Below are 23,964 nucleotides of genomic sequence, written 5' to 3' on the forward strand. Positions count from 1 at the left end.
CAGCTTCTATTGTGTGGCATGATCTTACATACCATAAATTAGCCAGTGAATGCTGGTGAAACTGATTATAGAACCATGACTGAAATTATTTTTGTTAGAGCAGCTACAGTGACCTGTAACTGGACTGTGTAATGCTATTCTCTACACCACTCATCACTGAGGTAGAGCTACTTCTTCATGTTTATTGTACTGATTTAAAGAGAAAATATCAACACTTTGTTTTGTTCATTGTTATAATTGTAACCCCTCGTACAAGGACGACAATACTAAAAGTTTCCCTCAAACTCCATCCTCTCAATCTATCCATCTATCTATCTATCTATCTATCTATCTATCTACCTACCTCTAGCTCATTCCGTGTCTCACACACAAACACACTCATATGGCAATGTGAATATGTATTAAACATGCAACTCTAATAATTGTTATATTATTATCATAATACATGAAATAACTGTATCATATTACTATATAATATTTTTTTCTATTGTTGAAGAACAAAGCCAATATATAGTATGTGCTGATGGACACTTAATCTTATCAGTGCTATACTGACTGAAGGCTGACACAGTTACAGATCAAGTGACACATAATTGTTTCCACAAACTTTAATAGTTCATGTAAACACACAGCAGACTGTGAGCAATCCAATTATGAGACATGGTTTGCAAGACATGGCATGCAAAATAAACAGAAATGACATACTCTGTGAGTCAACACACATAATCACACCCTCCTTTGTTTTGAGCCCCACGGTAAGTATGTTGGAATCTGCACTTCCCAAAGCCAAACTCTGTTTTCTGACCACCAGTCTAACTGACATCCTTTCTTTCTTGTTTTTCTCTTTCATGTGCCCCTCTTGTTACCTGGTGTGGTTCCTGTTTCCTCCCTGACTCCTGTTAAATCCTGGCTCACCAAATAAGGTAAGAAATAGTTTTCATCAATATTGTTCAAAACATCAAACATATGCAGTAGTGCAGTCTTTCACGATTCTATAAACAGGACAGATTACTGACGCATTGACAGCTGAACATCATGCTCTAGATCACCATACAGTAATAGGATTCAGACACAAACTATAGCAGTGACTAGTTTCACAGTGTGTAAACATCACACATTGGCTCTGAGTCAAGCAGTTAATCAGATTTTCCACAAGCGACACACATGTTAACATACCTCACAAAACATCTAGCACCACTGATGATGATATTAACCAGGCGTTGATGGACAGACCTTTTGTTAAAAGAAGATCATGAGTGACAGTGCGAGTGCCTTGATGCTCAAAACATGATGTGATTGTTACTTTGGATTACACTCATCATCACATTTAATAGTAGTCTTTTACTATTAACAGTATTTTGAATCAGCATTTTAGCTCCTTTGTACATACCCTCATTTTCAGGATACTGAAAAAGTACTTCACTACATTTGAACCACACATTTGAACAGTCAGACAGCTCTCCCTACTAACAGGCTTACAAGGTTTAAGAAAAGTATTAGCAGGAAACACCAACTGTTGAAGTAACTCATGCCTTAATGAAGTTGCAATGAATATACTGGCCAGCACTGTGTCTTGAATTTTAGCCTTTGGTTTGGTGCTCGAGACCAACATACACTTTATAAAGGCAATCAGAGAGCATGACATTACACTCATTAAATGAAATATTGCAATACAATGGGTACCACACAGTACAGTACAGTGACAGTATTAAAAAAATACAAACAATGTGATACAAACATAGAGTGTTAAGGAGACACCATAAAGCTACCTGCAGTATCTTAACAGATCTTAACTCATTGGAAACTGACTAAAACACAGTCAGGGGGGGGTCAAATAAAGAGGCTGTGATTTGTAATGTTGATGTACTGGATTGGTTTATATCATTATTATTTATTTGTTATTCTTCATACATGCAGTCACCAGTCTATCAGGTTCACCAAGCTACAACTAATGCAGTCTAATGTTGAAATACATCCTACCTTCATGAACGTTATAATGTAATGTATTAATGTTTTTGTTTAAATTTTTTTCGAGAGGTGTTGATTCAACTGTACAAGTGAGCAGTACAATTGCCCTAACTCAAGTAGACAAAGACTAGAAAAAAACTTGTTATATAATGCAGACCAGCAACAACACCACACACTACAGCTTTAAAACATACCATGCAACTGATTCAGCAAACAAAATGTAAACATACTGTATGTTGAGTAGTATTGATAGTTTTTATAGGTCTCTTGTATTGCTTCGCATCGCAGCCTTCACGTTTAACTTTTTTCTAGTCTCTCAGTATCAGTTCATCTGATACAGGTTTGGATACTAACCAAAAGTATGCATTAACTGCATAGTCATTTTCATGTTGAGCAATGACCGTGTGAAGATGGGCTTAGCACAGTAGTTATGACAGTAGTCTCCTCACAGCAAGTTTATATACACTGGCCAACTGGCAATCTGTGTGGGTGTAAATGTAGTAATTGTGCAGTGTGTTAACCCTGTGATATACTGGTTACCTATCCAGGGTCTACCCTCCCTCCTGTCCATGGTGAGATGGAATATGCTCCAGCCTGTATAGGATAGAAAATAAATGAATGCTTGGATGGATTGCTTTGCCTTCCCTTGAATACTGATAAAATATCTGTAAGCTTTAGTAAAAAAAAAAAAGGAAACCTCTTCAGCATTGTGTAGGCCTTCTGTAAATCAGCACCTGACAGTGAACATGTGCAATTTGAAGCTTAACTTGAAATTTTAAATGTGAATGAAATGCATGTGTGCTGTGCTTCCAAATGTGTACATTAGAAATACGCTTGATGTTTCTTGATGCCTACAAATATCACTCCTGGAAATAGCCTCCCTGGACTATTAGCAAAAGCCTCAATACGATTTAAGAGTTGAATGGAGACGTGCTGTCTTCATAATTTAATCCTAAACTATGTCATTATATTCCCTGTAGTAGGTATAACATCAGAATAACAGATTTTTATATGGTCCCAAATTGTATTGTCATGAATGTGACTACATTCTTGAGCTTTCACTATAATTATTTTCAGACTCTGTTTACAGCAGTAAAACTTATTTGGGAGTACTTCTGGTACGATGTAATCTTGTATATATTCCGGCATTCAATTGGTTAAACAGTGAAAATGTTGAGGTCTTGTCTTCCCGGCTGCTCATTGTCTTCAGTGAGAGTCTATGACACTGGCAGCATGCAGCAGCAGCAGTTGGCCGCCTGTGTGGCGCTGTCCACCTCCGTGGTCCTGAAAGCAGCTTCAGCACTCTCCCCCTCCCTCTCACACTGCCTCTCTACATCTCCCTCTGTCGCCCACCTCCATTTAGAGCAGATGACTATTGCTCTAAATGCAGATATTTGAGTTTTTTCGTAATAATTTCATGTCGATTTGCATACGTTGTAGATGATAATTTTACCATTGAACGTCATTATCATTTTATATGTCATCGTATAATTCCTGCAACCACACAGGCATGGTGGCAATGGTTTTTTGAATGATGATGAAATATAGCACGGGCTAATCTGTCGCTAAAATGTACAACTGGTCGGCGATATTTGGGTAAATAATGCTGTGCGTGTGCGTATTGGAGTGAGTGGAACCAAGAGAGAGAGAACAGCAGTAAACGCCGTCCTACATCATCTGAGCTCCCCCTTCCTTTTCATTTGCTCTACAGACCTCCATACGGGTATTTTACGTTGTCTGCTGACAGAGATATTTCTCTGAGGCTTTTTGAGAGCTGTGAAGACGTAATGACGTGTGTGCAGGCTGCACTGTCTTTCTCTGGCCACAGGAAGGCAACGAAGATCCTTGTCAGCTACAGAGGCATGTGCATGCATGCAGGTAGATAGATGCAAGAGGACAGATGGATTAAGACAAAGAATTATATGAGTAGTCACATAGTCTTTCAGTTATATGCAAGACACTGCACTTCAGTCATCTATTATCTAAAGCTCTTATATGTAATTAGTGCATTTAATAGTCATCATATTTATATTTACAGTATATTCTTAAATGCATTTAAAATCAGTAATAGGTGATGGGGAAACTGTTAAATGGGTAGGAAACTATTTAATGTTAAATGAGTGGTATTTATGATTTTATATCTATATTTATAGTCTTTAAATACACATTTTTAAAAGCGTCGCTGGTAATCCGGAGATTGTTAGGTGAGTAGTATTTAATTATATTACATTTATTGTCCTAAAATATACATTTTAAAACCGTTTTATGATGAAGGGGAGACTAATGAGTAGTAGCTAATGACAGCTCATGTAACAGAGTCAAGGAAAACGGAATATTTTTTTCTGTGGATCATACTTTTACGTCACTGCTGTGTAGATGTTCACTGATGCCATGATTGGTGGAAGTAGGAATATTTTGTCCACCAATAGCATCCAGAGCTGTACAAAGAGATCTACTCCGTCTCACCGAGTAGATTCAGCGTCGTAACCATTCAATGCTCTGCACAGGAGGGGGAGGATATGCAGACACAAAGCATGACTGTCACTGTTATGTATGTAGACGCATTTACATTGGATTATAGACCTTCTCTAATTAATCATTTAAGAAGTTGGGATTGGATTGAAAAGATATGGGATTTATGGAACGAGGAATAATGTGGAAAAAACTGCCTGCATGGCAGGTTTTTTTGTGGTGGCATCACTTCTTCCTATTGTGGACTACAATAGACGGACAGACTCGTTACAGCATCCCGGAGGAAGTGAAACAGGGCACTGTGGTAGGAAATCTAGCCAAAGATTTGGGTTTGGTTGTATCTGAACTGTATCGACGTAAATTACGGATAACCTCGGAAGCTGGTAAGCAGTATTTTAGTGTGGACTTGGGGAAGGGGGAACTGGTGGTGAGTGACAGGATAGACAGGGAGGAACTGTGCGGACAAAGACCGTCATGTTTGTTGCCTTTGGAGCTGGTTATAGATAACCCCCTACAGCTGCATAGAGTCGAAATTGAAATACGGGATACAAACGATAATTCTCCTAGTTTTCTTACTAAAGAGAAACTGTTGAAAATTGCAGAGCTGGTAAATCCAGGCGCGCGATTTCCTCTAGAAAGTGCACAGGATCCCGATGTTGGCACTAATTCTGTACGCTCATACCTCATAAGCAAAAACGACAATTTCAAGTTGACTGTTAAAAACCACAAGGACGGAAGAAAGATCCCTGAACTGGTTCTCGAAAAACCTCTTGATCGAGAAAAGCTGCCTGTACATAATCTTATCCTCACCGCTGTAGATGGCGGAGATCCGGTGCGCTCAGGGAATTCGGAAATTAAAGTTATAGTACTTGACAACAATGACAATGCGCCACAATTTGATAGACAGGTGTATGAGGCTAATATCAGCGAAAAGGCAACACCTGGAACTGAAATATTGCAAGTTAAAGCTACAGATGCAGACGAAGGACTAAATGGAGAAATTGAATATTTCTTTGCTGAGCAAACTACGGATCAAATTTTATCATTATTTGACATTGAACCTTCTACTGGAGGTATTGTTGTCAAGGATATTTTAGACCATGAAACAAATTCTTTACACAGATTTGACATAATTGCTAGAGACAAAGGCAACCCTAAAATGGATGGGCATTGTAGCGTCGAAATTAAAATTGTTGACATTAATGACAATGTTCCTGAAATAATAGTGACGTCTTTAACAACACATGTTCCAGAGGATTCTGCAATTGGAACAGTTATTGCATTAATTAGTGCAAAAGACCCAGATTCAGGTGACAATGGCAAGGTTACATTGACCGTGTCTTCCAAATACCCTTTCAAGTTAAATCCATCGGTTTCTAACCATTATTCATTAGTGACGAATGGGCCACTTGACCGTGAAAAAAATGGCCATTATAATGTCAAGATAAGTGCCACTGATTCTGGAAAACCCCCTTTATCGAGTGAAAAAATAATACTAGTTGAATTATTAGATGTAAATGACAACCCACCTGTTTTCTCTCAGTCTTCGTATGTCGTTTATGTTAAAGAGAACCATCCTCCTGGGAAGATTTTGTACTCAGTATCAGCCTCTGACCTGGATTTTGGTGAAAATGCTAAAATCTCTTACTCTATAATGGATTCTAAATTGCAGGACGTTTCTGCCTCGTCGTATGTTTACATTAACTCAGATAACGGCAGCATCTACAGCATGCAGTCGTTTGACTATGAGAAACTGAAGGTGTTTCAGATTCAGGTTCAGGCAAAGGATCAGGGCTCTCCGTCTCTCAGCAGCAACGCCACTGTCCATGTTTTTATCCTGGACCAGAACGACAACGCCCCCGCTGTTATTTACCCCTCCTCCGCTGCCCTGGGCTCCCTCTCTCATCAGAGGATGCCCCGCTCCGCTAAAGCGGGTCACCTGGTTACTAAGGTGACGGCCGTGGACGCTGACTCGGGCCATAACGCCTGGATCTCCTACAAACTGGCGGAGGCCACAGACGCCTCTCTGTTCACTGTCAATCTGTACACAGGGGAGGTGAGGACTAAACGCGCTGTGTCCGAGCAGGACGACTCCTCTCAGAGGCTGCTTATAGAGATCAGGGACGACGGGGAACCGGTCCAGTCCTCTACCGTCACGGTGTCCATCATGCTGGAGGACGGTCTCCATGAGCCCATCTTAGACCTCCGACAAAAAGCGGCCGAGCCCAGCAAGAAAACTGGGAGAATCACCCTTTATTTGATTCTGTCTCTGGCCTCGGTGTCCGTGCTGTCTCTGTTGACTTTTCTCATCTTAGCGGTTAAATGCATCAGGAGCAGCAGAAGCAACGGTAGCTGCTGCATGAGACGGACCGACTGTGATGATTACAAGAATCCCAACAGAAACCTGCAGATTCAGCTCAACACTGATGGACCTATAAAGTACGTGGAGGTCCTGGGAGGAGACATGTTGTCTCAGAGTCAGTCCTTCAGGTCCTGCATGTCTCCAATGTCAGAGTACAGTGATTTCACTCTGATTAAGCCCAGCAGCACCACTGACTTTAAGGAGGTGATCAGTGTCCTGGATGCGTCTTTACCTGACAGCACCTGGACCTTTGAGAGCCAGCAGGTGAGCAGAAAACAGCCATTTATCTTAATGAAGAAAATATAAAGATCATGGCTATTTGTTATTAAGTACAAGAAATAATTATATCATAGTCTGTTATGAAAGTCCATCCATCCATCCATCCATCCATCCATCCATCCATCCATCCATCCATCCATCCATCCATCCACCAGTCTACCATGGCTGGAAAATATTGTTTTCATCACGCGTTTTTGCAATCTCTATTATAAATTCGGATTTCCGTGTAGGAAAAACCAAGTTACGTGTATGAAATGCCTTCAGAAACAATGAAAATAACTATGTTAAAGGCATGTATCAATTTAGTGTTACATATACACATCTGAGAGCCAGCAGGTGAGCAGAAAACTGCCATTTATCTTAGTGAAGAAAATGTAAAGATCGTGGCTATTTTATAGTGCAAGAAATAATCACATCATAGTCTGATATGAAAATCAATCTATAAAATCTACGTCTACACAAATCTATGTACTTTATCTATGTATATATATCCATTCATCCTGGATGGTTTGTTGTTTTCAACACGCTTGTTCGCAATATCTACTCTAAAATTTGATTTCAACATAGGAAAAGCAAAGCAATGTGGAATAAAAAAAGAACAAAGAAACACTTAGTCGCATGTTTTTTAACATTTTGTGTTATTTGAACAATTCAGCACCATGAGAGCAGGCAGCGACTGTGGATTTGTTCACTCTTTACAATTAGAGTAATATGGTAGATAACTGTTCTATCTATCTATCTATCTATCTATCTATCTATCTATCTATCTATCTATCTACCTATCTATCTATCTATCTATCTATCTATCTATCTATGTTTGGTTAAATTCTTAAAATCATATTTGGCAAGACTGTGTTCAGAAACACTTGAAACAACTGTGTTCAAGACATCTGTTAATACAGTCTCACACATTTCCATAGCCTTTCCTGAATAGTTCAGCACCACGGCCGTGGACAGCGACTCTTAGTGGGATACAGGGATGCTTACACTATACAGGCTTGTGATTTACCTGTGTGAGCGTGTGCGCTTTGCTTCTATACTTGATTATCTTTTCAGAAAAAAAATGTCGTTCCCAAAAAATTGTTTAAAAAAAATACATTTTACTGTGGAGATTGTGATTTCTTTTTTTTTTTTTTCTTTTTTTTTACATCTGACGTAACTTTATCCGGGTCTATTTCCTATCTGTCTTTTCTTTATATTTTTTGACGTCCCTATTTCCTGGTAATAACTGCCTTTGGTTAAAGGGAATGGGCACAAGCACAATAGATGCTGCGTCTTTAAGAGTCTCGATCGGTTCCCCTCTCATTGGATGGTGGAAATAAATGCTGTGCACCAATAGGATTCAAGACTGTACAAAGCAATCTACTCCCTGCCCCCATGCAGTCTATGCGCTGTAACACTTAGACTGCAAAGAGCAAGAGGAGAGACAGCAATGAGCTCGTTTTTTACAATATGAAAATTTTATATTTCGGTTTACATCCGTGCTCAGTAATTTGTGATAAATGTTCGATGGGAATAATACCTGCAATGATGGATTTCATGATTTTTCTATACACTATGTCGATTGGAATTAATGTGTTATAGCGGACCAAGGATGACAAAGAAAATAGGATATCGAGACTGGAGATGGCAGGCGCTTTGGTGGCATCATTTCTTTCTCTTGTGGACTTCAATAGACGGACAGACTCGTTACAGCATCCCAGAGGAACTAAAACAGGGCTCTGTGGTAGGAAATCTAGCCAAAGATCTGGGTTTGGGACTATCTGAGATTTTTGACCGTAAACTGCGTGTCGCCTCTGAGGCTGGTGAGCAGTATTTCAGTGTGGATGCGGGGAAGGGCGAGCTGGTAGTGAATGACAGAATAGACAGAGAGGCTTTATGTGGACAAAGCGCCAGCTGTGTGTTGCCTCTGCAGGTTGTAATTGAAGATCCATTACAACTTTTTCGTGTTGAAGTTGAAATACAAGACATTAATGATAATTCACCCAGATTCCCATCAAATGATATCACATTGGAGATTGCAGAATCGACAGTTGTAGGTGTTCGATTCCCTTTAGAAAGCGCCATAGACCCAGATGTGGGCAGTAATTCACTGAAGTCATACACTCTCAGTAAAGACGAATGTTTTAATATTAGAGTTAAAGAAGTTGCTGGTGGAAGGAAAGTCCCTGAGTTGATTTTAGCAAAAGTTTTAGATAGAGAGAAGAAGGCTGTTCATAAGCTTTTGTTGACCGCTGTAGATGGAGGCAACCCAGTGAGATCAGGAACCTCTCAAGTATCTATCAAAGTCCTTGACATCAACGACAACGTTCCAGCTTTTGAGAAAAACTTGTATAAAGTATCAATTAATGAAAATACTGAAGAAGGTGCGATGATTGTACAAACAAAAGCAACAGATATGGACGATGGTCAAAACGGAGAAATAGAGTACTCATTTGGAGCGCACACATCAGATGCTGTTCTCTCTGTTTTTAATATTGATCAGTTATCGGGAACTATATTTCTTAAAGGAAAACTAGATTTTGAATCAACTTCAAATTATGAAATAGACATAAGTGCGAAAGACAAAGGCATTCCGAGAATGGAGGGGCACTGTACTGTGCATGTTGACGTTTTAGATGTTAACGATAATGCCCCAGAAATAATACTCACGTCTCATCCAAAGCCAGTGCGCGAAGACTCCCCTAATGGCACCGTGGTAGCTTTACTCAGTGCCCGAGACCTAGACTCCGGTGATAACGGTAAAGTTATATTACAGCTCCCTAAGAAATCACAATTTGCCCTGAAACCATCGTTCTCACAAAATTACGCGCTGGTTACCAGAGGCATTTTAGATAGAGAAAATGTTTCCGAATATTATATTGAAATAACAGCCACTGATTCAGGCTCTCCTCCTCTTTCCAGTAAGAAAACTATACCAGTCAGCATCACTGATGTGAATGACAACCCTCCTGTATTCACTCAGCCCTCCTATAATGTATATTTAAAAGAGAATGGGGTACCAGGATCTATACTGTATTCAGTATCAGCCTCTGACCTGGATTTTGGTGAAAATGCTAAAATCTCTTACTCTATACTGGACTCTAAAGTGCAGGACGTTTCTGCCTCGTCGTATGTTTACATTAACTCAGATAACGGCAGCATCTACAGCATGCAGTCGTTTGACTATGAGAAACTGAAGGTGTTTCAGATTCAGGTTCAGGCAAAGGATCAGGGCTCTCCGTCTCTCAGCAGCAACGCCACTGTCCATGTTTTTATCCTGGACCAGAACGACAACGCCCCCGCTGTTATTTACCCCTCCTCCGCTGCCCTGGGCTCCCTCTCTCATCAGAGGATGCCCCGCTCCGCTAAAGCGGGTCACCTGGTTACTAAGGTGACGGCCGTGGACGCTGACTCGGGCCATAACGCCTGGATCTCCTACAAACTGGCGGAGGCCACAGACGCCTCTCTGTTCACTGTCAATCTGTACACAGGGGAGGTGAGGACTAAACGCGCTGTGTCCGAGCAGGACGACTCCTCTCAGAGGCTGCTTATAGAGATCAGGGACGACGGGGAACCGGTCCAGTCCTCCACTGTCACGGTGTCCATCATGCTGGAGGATGGTCTCCATGAGCCCATCTTAGACCTCCGACAGAAAGTGGCCGAGCCCAACAAGAAAACTGGGAGAATCACCCTTTATTTGATTCTGTCTCTGGCCTCGGTGTCCGTGCTGTCTCTGTTGACTTTTCTCATCTTAGCGGTTAAATGCATCAGGAGCAGCAGAAGCAACGGTAGCTGCTGCATGAGACGGACCGACTGTGATGATTACAAGAACCCCAATAGAAACCTGCAGATTCAGCTCAACACTGATGGACCTATAAAGTACGTGGAGGTCCTGGGAGGAGACATGTTGTCTCAGAGTCAGTCCTTCAGGTCCTGCATGTCTCCAATGTCAGAGTACAGTGATTTCACTCTGATTAAGCCCAGCAGCACCACTGACTTTAAGGAGGTGATCAGTGTCCTGGATGCGTCTTTACCCGACAGCACCTGGACCTTTGAGAGCCAGCAGGTGAGCAGAAAACAGCCATTTATCTTATCGAAGAAAATATAAAGATCATGGCTATTTGTTATTAAGTACAAGAAGTACTCATATCATAGTCTGTTATGAAAGTCCATCCATCTATCCATCCATCCATCCATCTATCCATCCATCCTTCAATCCACCAATCTACCATGGCTGGTAAATATTGTTTTCATCACACGTTTTTGCAATCTCTATTATAAATTCGGATTTCCGTGTAGGAAAAACCAAGTTACGTGTATGAAATGCCTTCAGAAACAATGAAAATAACTATGTTAAAGGCATGTATCAATTTAGTGTTACATGTACACATCTGAACAATTCAGCACCAGGACAGCGACTGTGAAATGCGCCCACTATCTTGTAGCATTACAACATTGTTGATGTATTTAGGCTACTCTTTACAATTATATACAGTATATAACTGTTCAATATTTCTCATGCTTTCACATTTTTCTGGGATACGAAATTTAATTGTATCTCTTGATTGTTTTGGGTGCTGACTGACAGGCGTTTTTCCATTTTTTTTATTTGTGTCAATGACAAGGTTCCCCATATTATTTGACTGTGATAGATACTTGATCAGTCAGATGAAAGCACAGAACGAGAACAAATGCTGCCACTTTAAAAATCTCGATCGGTTCCACTCTCATTGGATGGTGGGAATGGATGCTGTGCACCAATAGGATTCAGAACTGTACAAAGCAATCTACTCCCTGCCCCCATGCAGCCTCAGTGCTGCAACACTTAGAATACAATGAGCTCGGGGAGAGACGGCAATGGGCTCGCGTTTTCTAAAATTTAGCGATATACATTTTAGCTTACAACCATGTTCAGACACTGTGATACTTTTTCTTTTGGGGTTTTTCCTACTATCATGGATTTCATTATTGCTATAAAAGAGATTTCGTTTGGAATTAATGTGCTATAACGGACCAAGGATGACAAAGAAAATAGGATACCGAGACTGGAGATGGCAGGCTCTTTGGTGGCATCATTTCTTTCTCTTGTGGACTACAATAGACGGACAGATTCGTTACAGCATCCCGGAGGAACTAAAACAGGGCTCTGTGGTAGGAAATCTAGCCAAAGATCTGGGTTTAGGATTATCTGACATTTTTGATCGTAAACTGCGAGTCGCCTCTGAGGCTGGTGAGCAGTATTTCAGTGTGGATGCGGGGAAGGGCGAGCTGGTGGTGAATGACAGAATAGACAGAGAGGCTTTATGTGGACAAAGCGCCAGCTGTGTTCTACCTCTCCAAGTAGTTGCTGAAAATCCTTTGCAGTCTCATCGAATTGAAATAGAAATAAGAGACATAAATGACAATTCACCACATTTTCTTACACAGGAGATAAACCTTAAAATACCAGAATCAGTTGCGCTTGGCAAACGCTTTCCTTTGGAGAGCGCAGAGGACCCAGATGTTGGAAGCAATTCTTTGAAAACCTACTCTCTAAGCAAAAACGATTATTTTTCTCTCAAATTTAAAGACACAAAAAACGGAAAAGCCGTCCCAGAATTAGTGTTAGAAAAGCCATTAGACCGAGAAAAGAATGCTCTTCATCAGCTGCTGTTAACAGCATTAGATGGAGGAAACCCAGTCACCTCGGGAACGTGTAAGATCACTATCACTGTACTTGATATAAACGACAATTTTCCAGTGTTCGATGAAAATGAATACAAAGTCTCTTTAAAGGAGAACAGCACCAAAGGAACATTTGTTATTAAACTTACAGCTGCAGATGCTGACGATGGTCTTAATGGTGAAGTTAAATATGCTTTTGGGTCCCGCACTCCAGACTTTGTGTTATCAACATTTGAAATCAACGACATGACAGGTGAAATTGTATTAAAAGGAATATTAGATTATGAAAGCTATAGATCATATCTTATCGATATAACTGCTAAAGATAAAGGCGTCCCCGAAATGGAGGGTCACTGTCGTGTACAGCTGGACGTAGAGGACATAAACGATAACGCTCCAGAAATTGTGCTCACTTCAAAACCCAGTCCAGTACGCGAGGACGCGCCAAGTGACACAGTTGTGGCTTTAATCAGTGCACGAGACCTCGATTCCGCTAATAACGGTAAAGTGAAACTACAGCTGCCCAAACATTCTCCTTTCACTCTTAAACCATCATTTTCTAATAATTATGAACTGGTTACCAGTGGTCCTTTAGACAGAGAGAGTTTCGCAGAGTATAATGTCGAGATAACTGCCACTGATTCAGGCTCTCCTCCTCTGTCCAGTAAAAAAACTATACCAGTCAGCATCACTGATGTGAATGACAACCCTCCTGTATTCACTCAGCCCTCCTACAATGTATATTTAAAAGAGAATGGGGTACCAGGATCTATACTGTGCTCAGTATCAGCCTCTGACCTGGATTTTGGTGAAAATGCTAAAATCTCTTACTCTATACTGGACTCTAAAGTGCAGGACGTTTCTGCCTCGTCGTATGTTTACATTAACTCAGATAACGGCAGCATCTACAGCATGCACTCGTTTGACTATGAGAAACTGAAGGTGTTTCAGATTCAGGTTCAGGCAAAGGATCAGGGCTCTCCGTCTCTCAGCAGCAACGCCACTGTCCATGTTTTTATCCTGGACCAGAACGACAACGCCCCCGTTGTTATTTACCCCTCCTCCGCTGCCCTGGGCTCCCTCTCTCATCAGAGGATGCCCCGCTCCGCTAAAGCGGGTCACCTGGTTACTAAGGTGACGGCCGTGGACGCTGACTCGGGCCATAACGCCTGGATCTCCTACAAACTGGCGGAGGCCACAGACGCCTCTCTGTTCACTGTCAATCTGTACACAGGGGAGGTGAGGACTAAACGCGCTGTGTCCGAGCAGGACGACACCTCTCAGAGGCTGCTTATAGAGATCAGGGACGACGGGGAACCGGTCCAGTCCTCCACTGCCACGGTGTCCATCATGCTGGAGGACGGTCTCCATGAGCCCATCTTAGACCTCCGACAGAAAGCGGCCGAGCCCAGCAAGAAAACTGGGAGAATCACCCTTTATTTGATTCTGTCTCTGGCCTCGGTGTCCGTGCTGTCTCTGTTGACTTTTCTCATCTTAGCGGTTAAATGCGTCAGGAGCAGCAGAAGCAGCGGTAGCTGCTGCATGAGACGGACCGACTGTGATGATTACAAGAACCCCAATAGAAACCTGCAGATTCAGCTCAACACTGATGGACCTATAAAGTACGTGGAGGTCCTGGGAGGAGACATGTTGTCTCAGAGTCAGTCCTTCAGGTCCTGCATGTCTCCAATGTCAGAGTACAGTGATTTCACTCTGATTAAGCCCAGCAGCACCACTGACTTTAAGGAGGTGATCAGTGTCCTGGATGCGTCTTTACCTGACAGCACCTGGACCTTTGAGAGCCAGCAGGTGAGCAGACAGTAAAATCTTTTATCTGTAAATTCTCACTGAAGATTAATTTTAATTTCTCATGTATTATTACTGGGCTTTCTTCGATGTACTTGATTTGATATGATGCATGCAAAGTTTTTAAAGCATCACCTACTCAAATTCATGTCACCAGAATCATTTTTAAGTGACACATAACGGAGCATTGTGGTTTTTGCTGACATATTTTGTGTCATGTGTTTTTCTACACACATGCCTCTGAACATGGTCAATTAAAGGCTGAAATACCTGCGTATTCTTCACAAACTTCCTGAATGTGAAAAATAAAAATGAAAGTACGTTGAGGTAACTTGTTGTAGATGAATGTTAGCCCATATGTATCATTTTGACATAGGCCTGCTTAAGCATTACAACTATATTCTGCTAAAGCTTATAAAGACTTAGACTGCCTTTAGTTGCTATAAGGCTTTATGACAGCACCTGTTATGTGACTGGTTGCAAACAGTCACGCAATATAAGCAAGTACATTTCTTTTGAGGATGTGTTAGTGATCATTGTAACTACCTAATTCAAATCTCAGCATGTACTGTAAGGGTCATTTCGTTTTTTATATAGGTGTGGATTTCATATTGACACATCTTGCAAAATCGGCATGAATGTAATCATACAAATCGCACAATGAATGACTTTCCAATAACTGTTAGAATACTAAAAAGCAGGAATAGAGAGGGAAAAAGCATCGCATGTTTAATCAGCGCCTTCGATTTCATTTAATTACTATTATAAGAAGCGCCTCATTGTGCCATTTCACACATTCTTGACTTGCACTACTGAGTCTGTAACACATTTCTGTATCGAGCTTATTGGATGTAGGTTAGATGCTGTGCACCAATAGCATTAGGAGTTGTACAAAGAGATCTACTCCCTCCCCCATCCATCCTCTCCATTGTAGCCAGTGTAATGCTCCAACCCGAGATGAGAGGAGGACGCGCTTAAATACTCAGATTAAAAAATATGTCTTTAATTTACAGCTCAGGATGCATAAGTATTGGTATCTTTGGAGTACAACAAGATTATCGTTGATGGATTTTCATAATCACCTCTTTGTTCTAAACGATATGTCGATGGGAAATAATGTCCTATTGTAACGGACCGGGGATGACAAAGAGAATGGGATACCGAGACTGGAGATGGCAGGCGCTTTGGTGGCATCATTTCTTTCTCTTGTGGACTTCAATAGACGGACAGACTCGTTACAGCATCCCAGAGGAGCTGGAGCGGGGCTCTGTGGTAGGAAACATAGCCAAAGATCTGGGTTTGGGACTTTCAGATATTTTTGACCGTAAACTGCGAGTCGCCTCTGAGGCTGGTAAGCAGTATTTCAGTGTGGATGCGGGGAAGGGCGAGCTGGTGGTGAATGACAGAATAGACAGAGAGGCTTTATGTGGACAAAGCGCCAGCTGTATTCTACCTCTGCAGGTTGTAATAGAAAATCCATTACAATTGCACCGGATAGAAGTGGAAATAAGAGACGTAAATGACAACGCTCCTAGTTTTCTCAAAAGCGATCATGTAATAGAAATTGCTGAATCCACCGTTGTAGGCGTGCGTTTTCCCTTAGAGAGTGCAGAGGATCCAGATGTTGGGAGTAACGGATTAAAGTCTTACACTCTAAGCAAAGACGATTGCTTTATTTTAAAAGTAAAAGAAATTGAAAATGGTAGAAAAATACCCGAATTAGTGTTAAATAAATCATTAGACCGGGAGAAAAAAGCGATTCATAATTTATTTCTTATTGCTATGGACGGAGGAAACCCGGTCAAGTCAGGAACTTCAAAAATAACTATAACTGTACTTGATATTAATGATAATGTGCCATTATTCGAAAATGCTTTTTATAAAATTGCTGTTCAAGAAAACACTGCAAACGGTTCATTTTTAATTTCAACAAAAGCAACAGACATAGATGAGGGTCCAAATGGAGAAATTGAGTACTCGCTTGGCATACACACACCACCATCGGTGCTGTCATTGTTTCATATTGATGCTGTAACTGGAGATATATATTTGAAGCAACAGTTAGACCACGAAGATCAAACTTCATATCGAATAGACGTCAGTGCTAAAGACAAAGGCTTCCCTAAAATGGAGGGTCACTGCAGTGTGCAGGTGGATGTCTTAGACGTTAATGATAATGCTCCAGAAATTGTGCTGACTTCAAAACCCACTTCTGTGCCCGAAGACTCTCGAGGTGGGACAGTAGTAGCTTTGCTCAGTGTCCGTGACCTTGATTCAGGTGATAACGGTAAAGTGATGTTAAAGCTTCCGATAGGGTCTCCCTTTACTCTTAAACCATCATTTTCTAATAATTACGCACTAGTTACCAGTGGTCCTTTAGACAGAGAGAGCTCCTCACACTATGATATTGAAATAACTGCCACTGATTCAGGCTCTCCTCCTCTGTCCAGTAAGAAAACTATACCAGTCAGCATCACTGATGTGAATGACAACCCTCCTGTATTCACTCAGCCCTCCTATAATGTATATTTAAAAGAGAATGGGGTACCAGGATCTATACTGTACTCAGTATCAGCCTCTGACCTGGATTTTGGTGAAAATGCTAAAATCTCTTACTCTATACTGGACTCTAAAGTGCAGGACGTTTCTGCCTCGTCGTATGTTTACATTAACTCAGACAACGGCAGCATCTACAGCATGCACTCGTTTGACTATGAGAAACTGAAGGTGTTTCAGATTCAGGTTCAGGCAAAGGATCAGGGCTCTCCGTCTCTCAGCAGCAACGCCACTGTCCATGTTTTTATCCTGGACCAGAACGACAACGCCCCCGCTGTTATTTACCCCTCCTCCGCTGCCCTGGGCTCCCTCTCTCATCAGAGGATGCCCCGCTCCGCTAAAGCGGGTCACCTGGTTACTAAGGTGACGGCCGTGGACGCTGACTCGGGCCATAACGCCTGGATCTCCTACAAACTGGTGGAGGCCACAGACGCCTCTCTGTTCACTGTCAATCTGTACACAGGGGAGGTGAGGACTAAACGCGCTGTGTCCGAGCAGGACGACTCCTCTCAGAGGCTGCTTATAGAGATCAGGGACGACGGGGAACCGGTCCAGTCCTCCACTGCCACGGTGTCCATCATGCTGGAGGACGGTCTCCATGAGCCCATCTTAGACCTCCGACAGAAAGTGGCCGAGCCCAGCAAGAAAACTGGGAGAATCACCCTTTATTTGATTCTGTCTCTGGCCTCGGTGTCCGTGCTGTCTCTGTTGACTTTTCTCATCTTAGCGGTTAAATGCATCAGGAGCAGCAGAAGCAACGGTAGCTGCTGCATGAGACGGACCGACTGTGATGATTACAAGAACCCCAACAGAAACCTGCAGATTCAGCTCAACACTGATGGACCTATAAAGTACGTGGAGGTCCTGGGAGGAGACCTGTTGTCTCAGAGTCAGTCCTTCAGGTCCTGCATGTCACCAATGTCAGAGTACAGTGATTTCACTCTGATTAAGCCCAGCAGCACCACTGACTTTAAGGAGGTGATCAGTGTCCTGGATGCGTCTTTACCCGACAGCACCTGGACCTTTGAGAGCCAGCAGGTGAGCAGATGAAAGGTCATTTTGATGTTCCCAGCATATGTTTGTTAATTTTCTATATTTAAAAAAACGTATCAAGATATTTAATTGTCATCTGATGATCCCTTTCCCATGGTAAAATATGAAAGCCTACCTTCTCAACTCTATTTTTATCAGCTTCATATGTATGAAATCAAACAGTGAGCACTCTGGTATCGTTTTTTTTGGAAGATTTGGCTAAATAAATGAAAAAGGGGCCGTGTGCTTTGGTATTATGATAGTGGCAAAATTTTATACATTTTCATTTTAAATATTAGCAAAATTAGTAATTTCTTGCTTCAAGAACGACTTTAACCTTTCATACATGCCTTGTTAGAGAGGACCCAGGTTCTGATTAGCTCTCTTATTGTGGTGCATATTCTTTTCTGTGAATGGACATTTTGTTTGATTGTATGAAAGTCATAATGTTTCAGCAATACACATTAAAACCAGAGATATGAGATAGCTCTTACACATATCACACACAGCAGTGCATCTATGTTGACTCTCATGAGCGCAGCTGTGTCTTTAAATGCACTGCTCAGTCCTTTTACTATTGGATGCCAGTGATGGGAGCTGTGCTCCAATCACATACAGAACTGTACAAAGAGATCTACCCCCTCCCCCTCGCAGCTTCAGCACCGTAAACGTTAACAATGCAAAGAGCTAGAGGACGGTGGATGCTGCGTTTATATCTTGGAGATGAAAACGATACCGTTCATTTAAGTTTCAGACATGAACAAAAATGCTTTATTTGTGTGTATGGGAGTAGTTAATGCTCTCTTGGAACTGGATTTTATCTTCGATTTTCTCGATGGGAAATAACATATTCTAACGGACCTGAGATGACAAAGAGAATGGGATACCGAGACTTGAGATGGCAGGCGCTTTGGTGGCATCATTTCTTTCTCTTGTGGACTTCAATAGACGGACAGACTCGTTACAGCATCCCGGAGGAACTAAAACAGGGCTCTGTGGTAGGAAATCTAGCCAAAGATCTGGGTTTGGGACTTTCAGATATGTTTGATCGTAAACTGCGAGTCGCCTCTGAGGCTGGTGAGCAGTATTTCAGTGTGGATGCGGGGAAGGGCGAGCTGGTGGTGAATGACAGAATAGACAGAGAGGCGTTATGTGGACAAAGTGCCAGCTGTGTGTTGCCTTTGCAGATCGTTCTTGAAAACCCGCTAAATTTGCATCGTATTGAGGTAGAAATAAAAGATATAAATGATAATTCACCCAGATTTCACACAAAAGAAATGTCTTTGAAAATTGCCGAATCGGCAGCAGTGGGGGCTCGTTTTCTTTTGGAGAGTGCAGAGGATCCAGATGTTGGAAGTAATTCGTTGAAATCATACACCTTGAATAAAAACGACTGTTTTACGTTGAAAATGAAGGAGGTTGAGGATGGCAAAACAGTCCCCGAGTTAGTGTTAGAGAAGCCTCTTGATAGAGAGAAGAAAGCAGTTCATCAGCTGCTACTGACCGCATTAGACGGGGGGAACCCAGTCATGTCTGGTACCTCACAGATCACAATCACAGTGCTTGATAACAACGACAATTTCCCAGTATTTGATAAAAATATATATAAAGTGTCCTTACAAGAGAATACTGCAAAGGATACTTTTGTTGTCAAAATGACAGCAACTGATGCTGACGAGGGACCAAACGGAGAAGTTGAATTTTCTTTTGGCTTGCGGACACCGGATTCCGTCTCATCGGTGTTTGAGGTAAATTCTGTAACAGGCGAAATATATTTGACAGGAGACTTAGATTATGAAAGAGCCACATCTTACAAAATTGAAATAACTGCGAAAGACAAGGGGGTTCCTGAAATGGAGAGTCACTGTCGTCTACAGATTGATGTTGTAGATGTTAATGATAACACTCCAGATATTGTTCTCACTTCTGAACCGCAGCCAGTGCGCGAGGATGCACCAAGTGGCACAGTGGTGGCTCTGCTCAACGCACGTGACGCTGACTCCGGTAATAATAGCAAAGTGACATTGCAACTACCCAAAGGGTCTCCCTTTACTCTAAAGCCATCTTTTTCGAATAATTACGCACTAATTACAAATGGTCCTTTAGACAGAGAGAGTTTCTCAGAGTATAACATTGAGATAACTGCCACTGATTCAGGCTCTCCTCCTCTGTCCAGTAAGAAAACTATACCAGTCAGCATCACTGATGTGAATGACAACCCTCCTGTATTCACTCAGCCCTCCTATAATGTATATTTAAAAGAGAATGGGGTACCAGGATCTATACTGTACTCAGTATCAGCCTCTGACCTGGATTTTGGTGAAAATGCTAAAATCTCTTACTCTATACTGGACTCTAAAGTGCAGGACGTTTCTGCCTCGTCGTATGTTTACATTAACTCAGATAACGGCAGCATCTACAGCATGCACTCGTTTGACTATGAGAAACTGAAGGTGTTTCAGATTCAGGTTCAGGCAAAGGATCAGGGCTCTCCGTCTCTCAGCAGTAACGCCACTGTCCATGTTTTTATCCTGGACCAGAACGACAACGCCCCCGCTGTTATTTACCCCTCCTCCGCTGCCCTGGGCTCCCTCTCTCATCAGAGGATGCCCCGCTCCGCTAAAGCGGGTCACCTGGTTACTAAGGTGACGGCCGTGGACGCTGACTCGGGCCATAACGCCTGGATCTCCTACAAACTGGCGGAGGCCACAGACGCCTCTCTGTTCACTGTCAATCTGTACACAGGGGAGGTGAGGACTAAACGCGCTGTGTCCGAGCAGGACGACTCCTCTCAGAGGCTGCTTATAGAGATCAGGGACGACGGGGAACCGGTCCAGTCCTCCACCGTCACGGTGTCCATCCTGCTGGAGGACGGTCTCCATGAGCCCATCTTAGACCTCCGACAGAAAGCGGCCGAGCCCAGCAAGAAAACTGGGAGAATCACCCTTTATTTGATTCTGTCTCTGGCCTCGGTGTCCGTGCTGTCTCTGTTGACTTTTCTCATCTTAGCGGTTAAATGCATCAGGAGCAGCAGAAGCAGCGGTAGCTGCTGCATGAGACGGTCCGACTGTGATGATTACAAGAACCCCAACAGAAACCTGCAGATTCAGCTCAACACTGATGGACCTATAAAGTACGTGGAGGTCCTGGGAGGAGACATGTTGTCTCAGAGTCAGTCCTTCAGGTCCTGCATGTCTCCAATGTCAGAGTACAGTGATTTCACTCTGATTAAGCCCAGCAGCACCACTGACTTTAAGGAGGTGATCAGTGTCCTGGATGCGTCTTTACCCGACAGCACCTGGACCTTTGAGAGCCAGCAGGTGAGCAGAAAACAATAGTAGAGCTACTGTGTAATTTCATATCGTTGCATAGACCTACCTTTTTTTCTAACTATATAATATTTAACTGCCCCCTGACGGCATGGTGTTTTCGTTGTCCTAGAGGTAAGCTACGAGTCATCAGTCACAAACATTTGTTCTCATCTTTATTTATTTATTCATTTATTTATTTAACCTACGTTCGCCCATAGTGTTTGGCGTTCTGATGATCGTTGCTCTTAGCTATCCTACATGTGCTTTAAACTCATGACATTACTCTGTCATGTTAAATCGACATTTCTTTCAATCATCATTGACGGTTTATAATGCAGACAAGATACTGAGATGGGCATCATGTCTTCATTTTAACCCAGTCATCTTCATCATCACATCCTGACCACTATGGTGGGCTTTCGTTGCTCAGGTATTTTCTGTTCGCAAAGATGATTCCTTCCTTTCAACCCGCCTGATATTTGTTTCTGATGCAAATTTCTACATCATGTCTAAATTCAGATTTTGTTTTCAGTTCTGTTTGCGTGATGCTATATTTTAGGTGTTTGGGATGCCACTTTTATAATTGTATGAATGATACTTTGTTTCAGCACCACACAGCTGGACAGTGACACCTTGAATAGGCTAATCTGCTTTCAGTAACTGCGCGTCACTTTCACCTTTTTTAGTAATTCAAACCACAACAAATAGTTTATTTAATGAAAACATTGAATAGCAAGAACACAAACAGTATTTATAGTGCTTATACTTTTCTAATCCCATTTCAGTTTGTGTGCAGTACCATTAATGGCGACGTATAACAGCTGGCGTCCTATCATTTCTCTACACACTGTCAATGCATTGAGGCAGATTCTTTGAAGGGCGGCTGTGTCTTTAAAAGCACTGCTCACCTCCGTTCTTATTGGATGGTAGAGATGGATATTGTGCACCAGTCAAACGTAGAGCTATACAAAGAGATCTACTCCCTCCCCCATGCAGCCTCAGCACAGTAAACACTTACATTACAACGAGCTGCATGAGACGGAGTGATGCTCTTTTCGGAATTAAAGAGAAAAATATTTATTCACTTTTTGGTATGAAACGATTTTGGATCTTTGTTTTGGATTAGTGCTTTGTGGCAATGGATGGTAACTATCTTATTTTCGATTACCTCACTGGGAAATAATACTAACGGACCGGGGATGACAAAGAGAATAGGATACCGAGACTGGAGATGGCAGGCGCTTTGGTGGCATCATTTCTTTCTCTTGTGGACTACAATACACGGACAGACTCGTTACAGCATCCCGGAGGAACTAAAACAGGGCTCTGTGGTAGGAAATCTAGCCAAAGATCTGGGTTTGGGACTATCTGAGATTTTTGACCGTAAACTGCGAGTCGCCTCTGAGGCTGGTGAGCAGTATTTCAGTGTGGATGCAGGGAAGGGCGAGCTGGTGGTGAATGACAGAATAGACAGAGAGGCTTTATGTGGACAAAGCGCCAGCTGTGTGTTGCCTCTGCAAGTGGTCATTGATAAACCGTTACAATTGTACCGAGTCGAGGTGGAAATACAGGATATTAACGATAATTCGCCATTATTCCCTTCGCAAGAAATAATATTACAAATAGCAGAGTCAACAGCGGCAGGGGCACGTTTTCCAGTAGAGACTGCACAGGATCTTGATGTTGGAGTGAATTCAGTGAGGTCGTATACTTTGAGTAAAGACGACTTTTTTAGTTTAAAGATAAAAGACGTATCTGGTGGGAGGAAAGTCCCAGAGCTAGTTTTGTCTAAATCTCTTGACAGAGAAAAAAAGCCTATACATCAGCTGCAATTAACAGCTATAGACGGAGGAAACCCAGTAAAATCTGGGACCTCTCTAATAACCATAAATGTACTTGATATTAATGATCATTTTCCTGTATTTGAGAAAAATGTTTACAAAGTCTCCATAAGCGAAAACAGTGTACAAGGTGCATCTATCATAAAACTTGAAGCAAAAGATATTGATGAAGGTGCTAATGGAGAAGTAGAGTATTCATTTGGAACCCACACACCAGATATTGTCCTGTCTGTGTTTGATATTGACTCAGTAACCGGAGAAATACGTCTTACAGGGAAACTAGATTTTGAAACAAATGCAAATTATGAAATTGACGTTTGCGCAAGAGACAAAGGAACTCCGAGAATGGAGGGGCATTGTACTGTCCATATAGAAGTGATAGATGTTAACGATAACGCTCCAAATATATTTCTGACCTCGCAACCAAACTCTGTGCCTGAAGACGCACCAAGTGGTACTGTTGTAGCTTTAATCAGTGCCCGAGACCTTGACTCTGGTTACAACGGTAAGGTATCATTACAACTCCCCAAGGGGTCTCCTTTTAACCTGAAACCCTCTTTTTCTGATAATTACGCACTGGTTACTAGTGGTGCTTTAGACAGAGAGAGCTCCTCACACTTTGATATTGAAGTAACTGCCACTGATTCAGGCTCTCCTCCTCTTTCCAGTAAGAAAACTATTAATGTCATTA

General features: G+C 42.1%; 6 protein-coding genes across 6 annotated transcripts in view; all 6 read left to right on the forward strand.

The window, feature by feature from the left end:
* Window positions 1–4,491: 4,491 nt before the first annotated feature.
* On the forward strand, window positions 4,492–7,108 carry LOC111232547 (protocadherin gamma-C5-like). The gene has a single exon (XM_022760121.1). It carries the CDS (start codon window positions 4,598–4,600, stop codon window positions 7,106–7,108), a length of 2,511 nt encoding a protein of 836 aa, XP_022615842.1. The 5' UTR covers window positions 4,492–4,597.
* A 1,350-nt stretch (window positions 7,109–8,458) lies between these two features.
* Window positions 8,459–11,171, forward strand: LOC111232548 (protocadherin gamma-C5-like). The gene is made up of 2 exons (XM_022760122.1): window positions 8,459–8,474; window positions 8,701–11,171. Exons 1-2 carry the CDS (start codon window positions 8,459–8,461, stop codon window positions 11,169–11,171), a joined length of 2,487 nt encoding a protein of 828 aa, XP_022615843.1.
* Window positions 11,172–12,061: 890 nt separating this feature from the next.
* LOC111232399 (protocadherin gamma-C5-like) lies at window positions 12,062–14,551 on the forward strand. The gene has a single exon (XM_022759901.1). It carries the CDS (start codon window positions 12,062–12,064, stop codon window positions 14,549–14,551), a length of 2,490 nt encoding a protein of 829 aa, XP_022615622.1.
* A 1,098-nt stretch (window positions 14,552–15,649) lies between these two features.
* On the forward strand, window positions 15,650–18,139 carry LOC111232398 (protocadherin gamma-C5-like). Its single transcript, XM_022759900.1, has one exon. The coding sequence runs from the start codon at window positions 15,650–15,652 to the stop codon at window positions 18,137–18,139; it is 2,490 nt and encodes an 829-aa protein (XP_022615621.1).
* Window positions 18,140–18,807: 668 nt separating this feature from the next.
* LOC111232400 (protocadherin gamma-C5-like) lies at window positions 18,808–21,459 on the forward strand. The gene has a single exon (XM_022759902.1). The coding sequence runs from the start codon at window positions 18,988–18,990 to the stop codon at window positions 21,457–21,459; it is 2,472 nt and encodes an 823-aa protein (XP_022615623.1). The 5' UTR covers window positions 18,808–18,987.
* A 1,076-nt stretch (window positions 21,460–22,535) lies between these two features.
* LOC111232549 (protocadherin gamma-C5-like) overlaps window positions 22,536–23,964 on the forward strand; it is a 5,028-nt gene continuing 3,599 nt past the window's right edge. Inside the window, exon 1 of the mRNA XM_022760123.1 lies at window positions 22,536–23,957. Within this exon, the coding sequence (XP_022615844.1) occupies window positions 22,575–23,957 (1,383 nt within the window). The 5' untranslated portion in view covers window positions 22,536–22,574. The remainder of the gene's footprint in view (window positions 23,958–23,964) is intronic.

This window comes from Seriola dumerili, unplaced genomic scaffold (genome assembly GCF_002260705.1).
Source record: "Seriola dumerili isolate Sdu_G_001 unplaced genomic scaffold, Sdu_1.0 BDQW01000331.1, whole genome shotgun sequence".
NCBI lineage: Eukaryota > Metazoa > Chordata > Actinopteri > Carangiformes > Carangidae > Seriola > Seriola dumerili.

What these genes read in the sequence shown, in the direction of transcription:
- LOC111232547 (XM_022760121.1), top strand. Translation starts at nt 4,598, where the DNA reads ATGGGATTTATGGAACGAGGAATAATGTGGAAAAAACTGCCTGCATGG.
- LOC111232399 (XM_022759901.1), top strand. Translation starts at nt 12,062, where the DNA reads ATGTGCTATAACGGACCAAGGATGACAAAGAAAATAGGATACCGAGAC.
- LOC111232398 (XM_022759900.1), top strand. Translation starts at nt 15,650, where the DNA reads ATGTCCTATTGTAACGGACCGGGGATGACAAAGAGAATGGGATACCGA.
- LOC111232400 (XM_022759902.1), top strand. Translation starts at nt 18,988, where the DNA reads ATGACAAAGAGAATGGGATACCGAGACTTGAGATGGCAGGCGCTTTGG.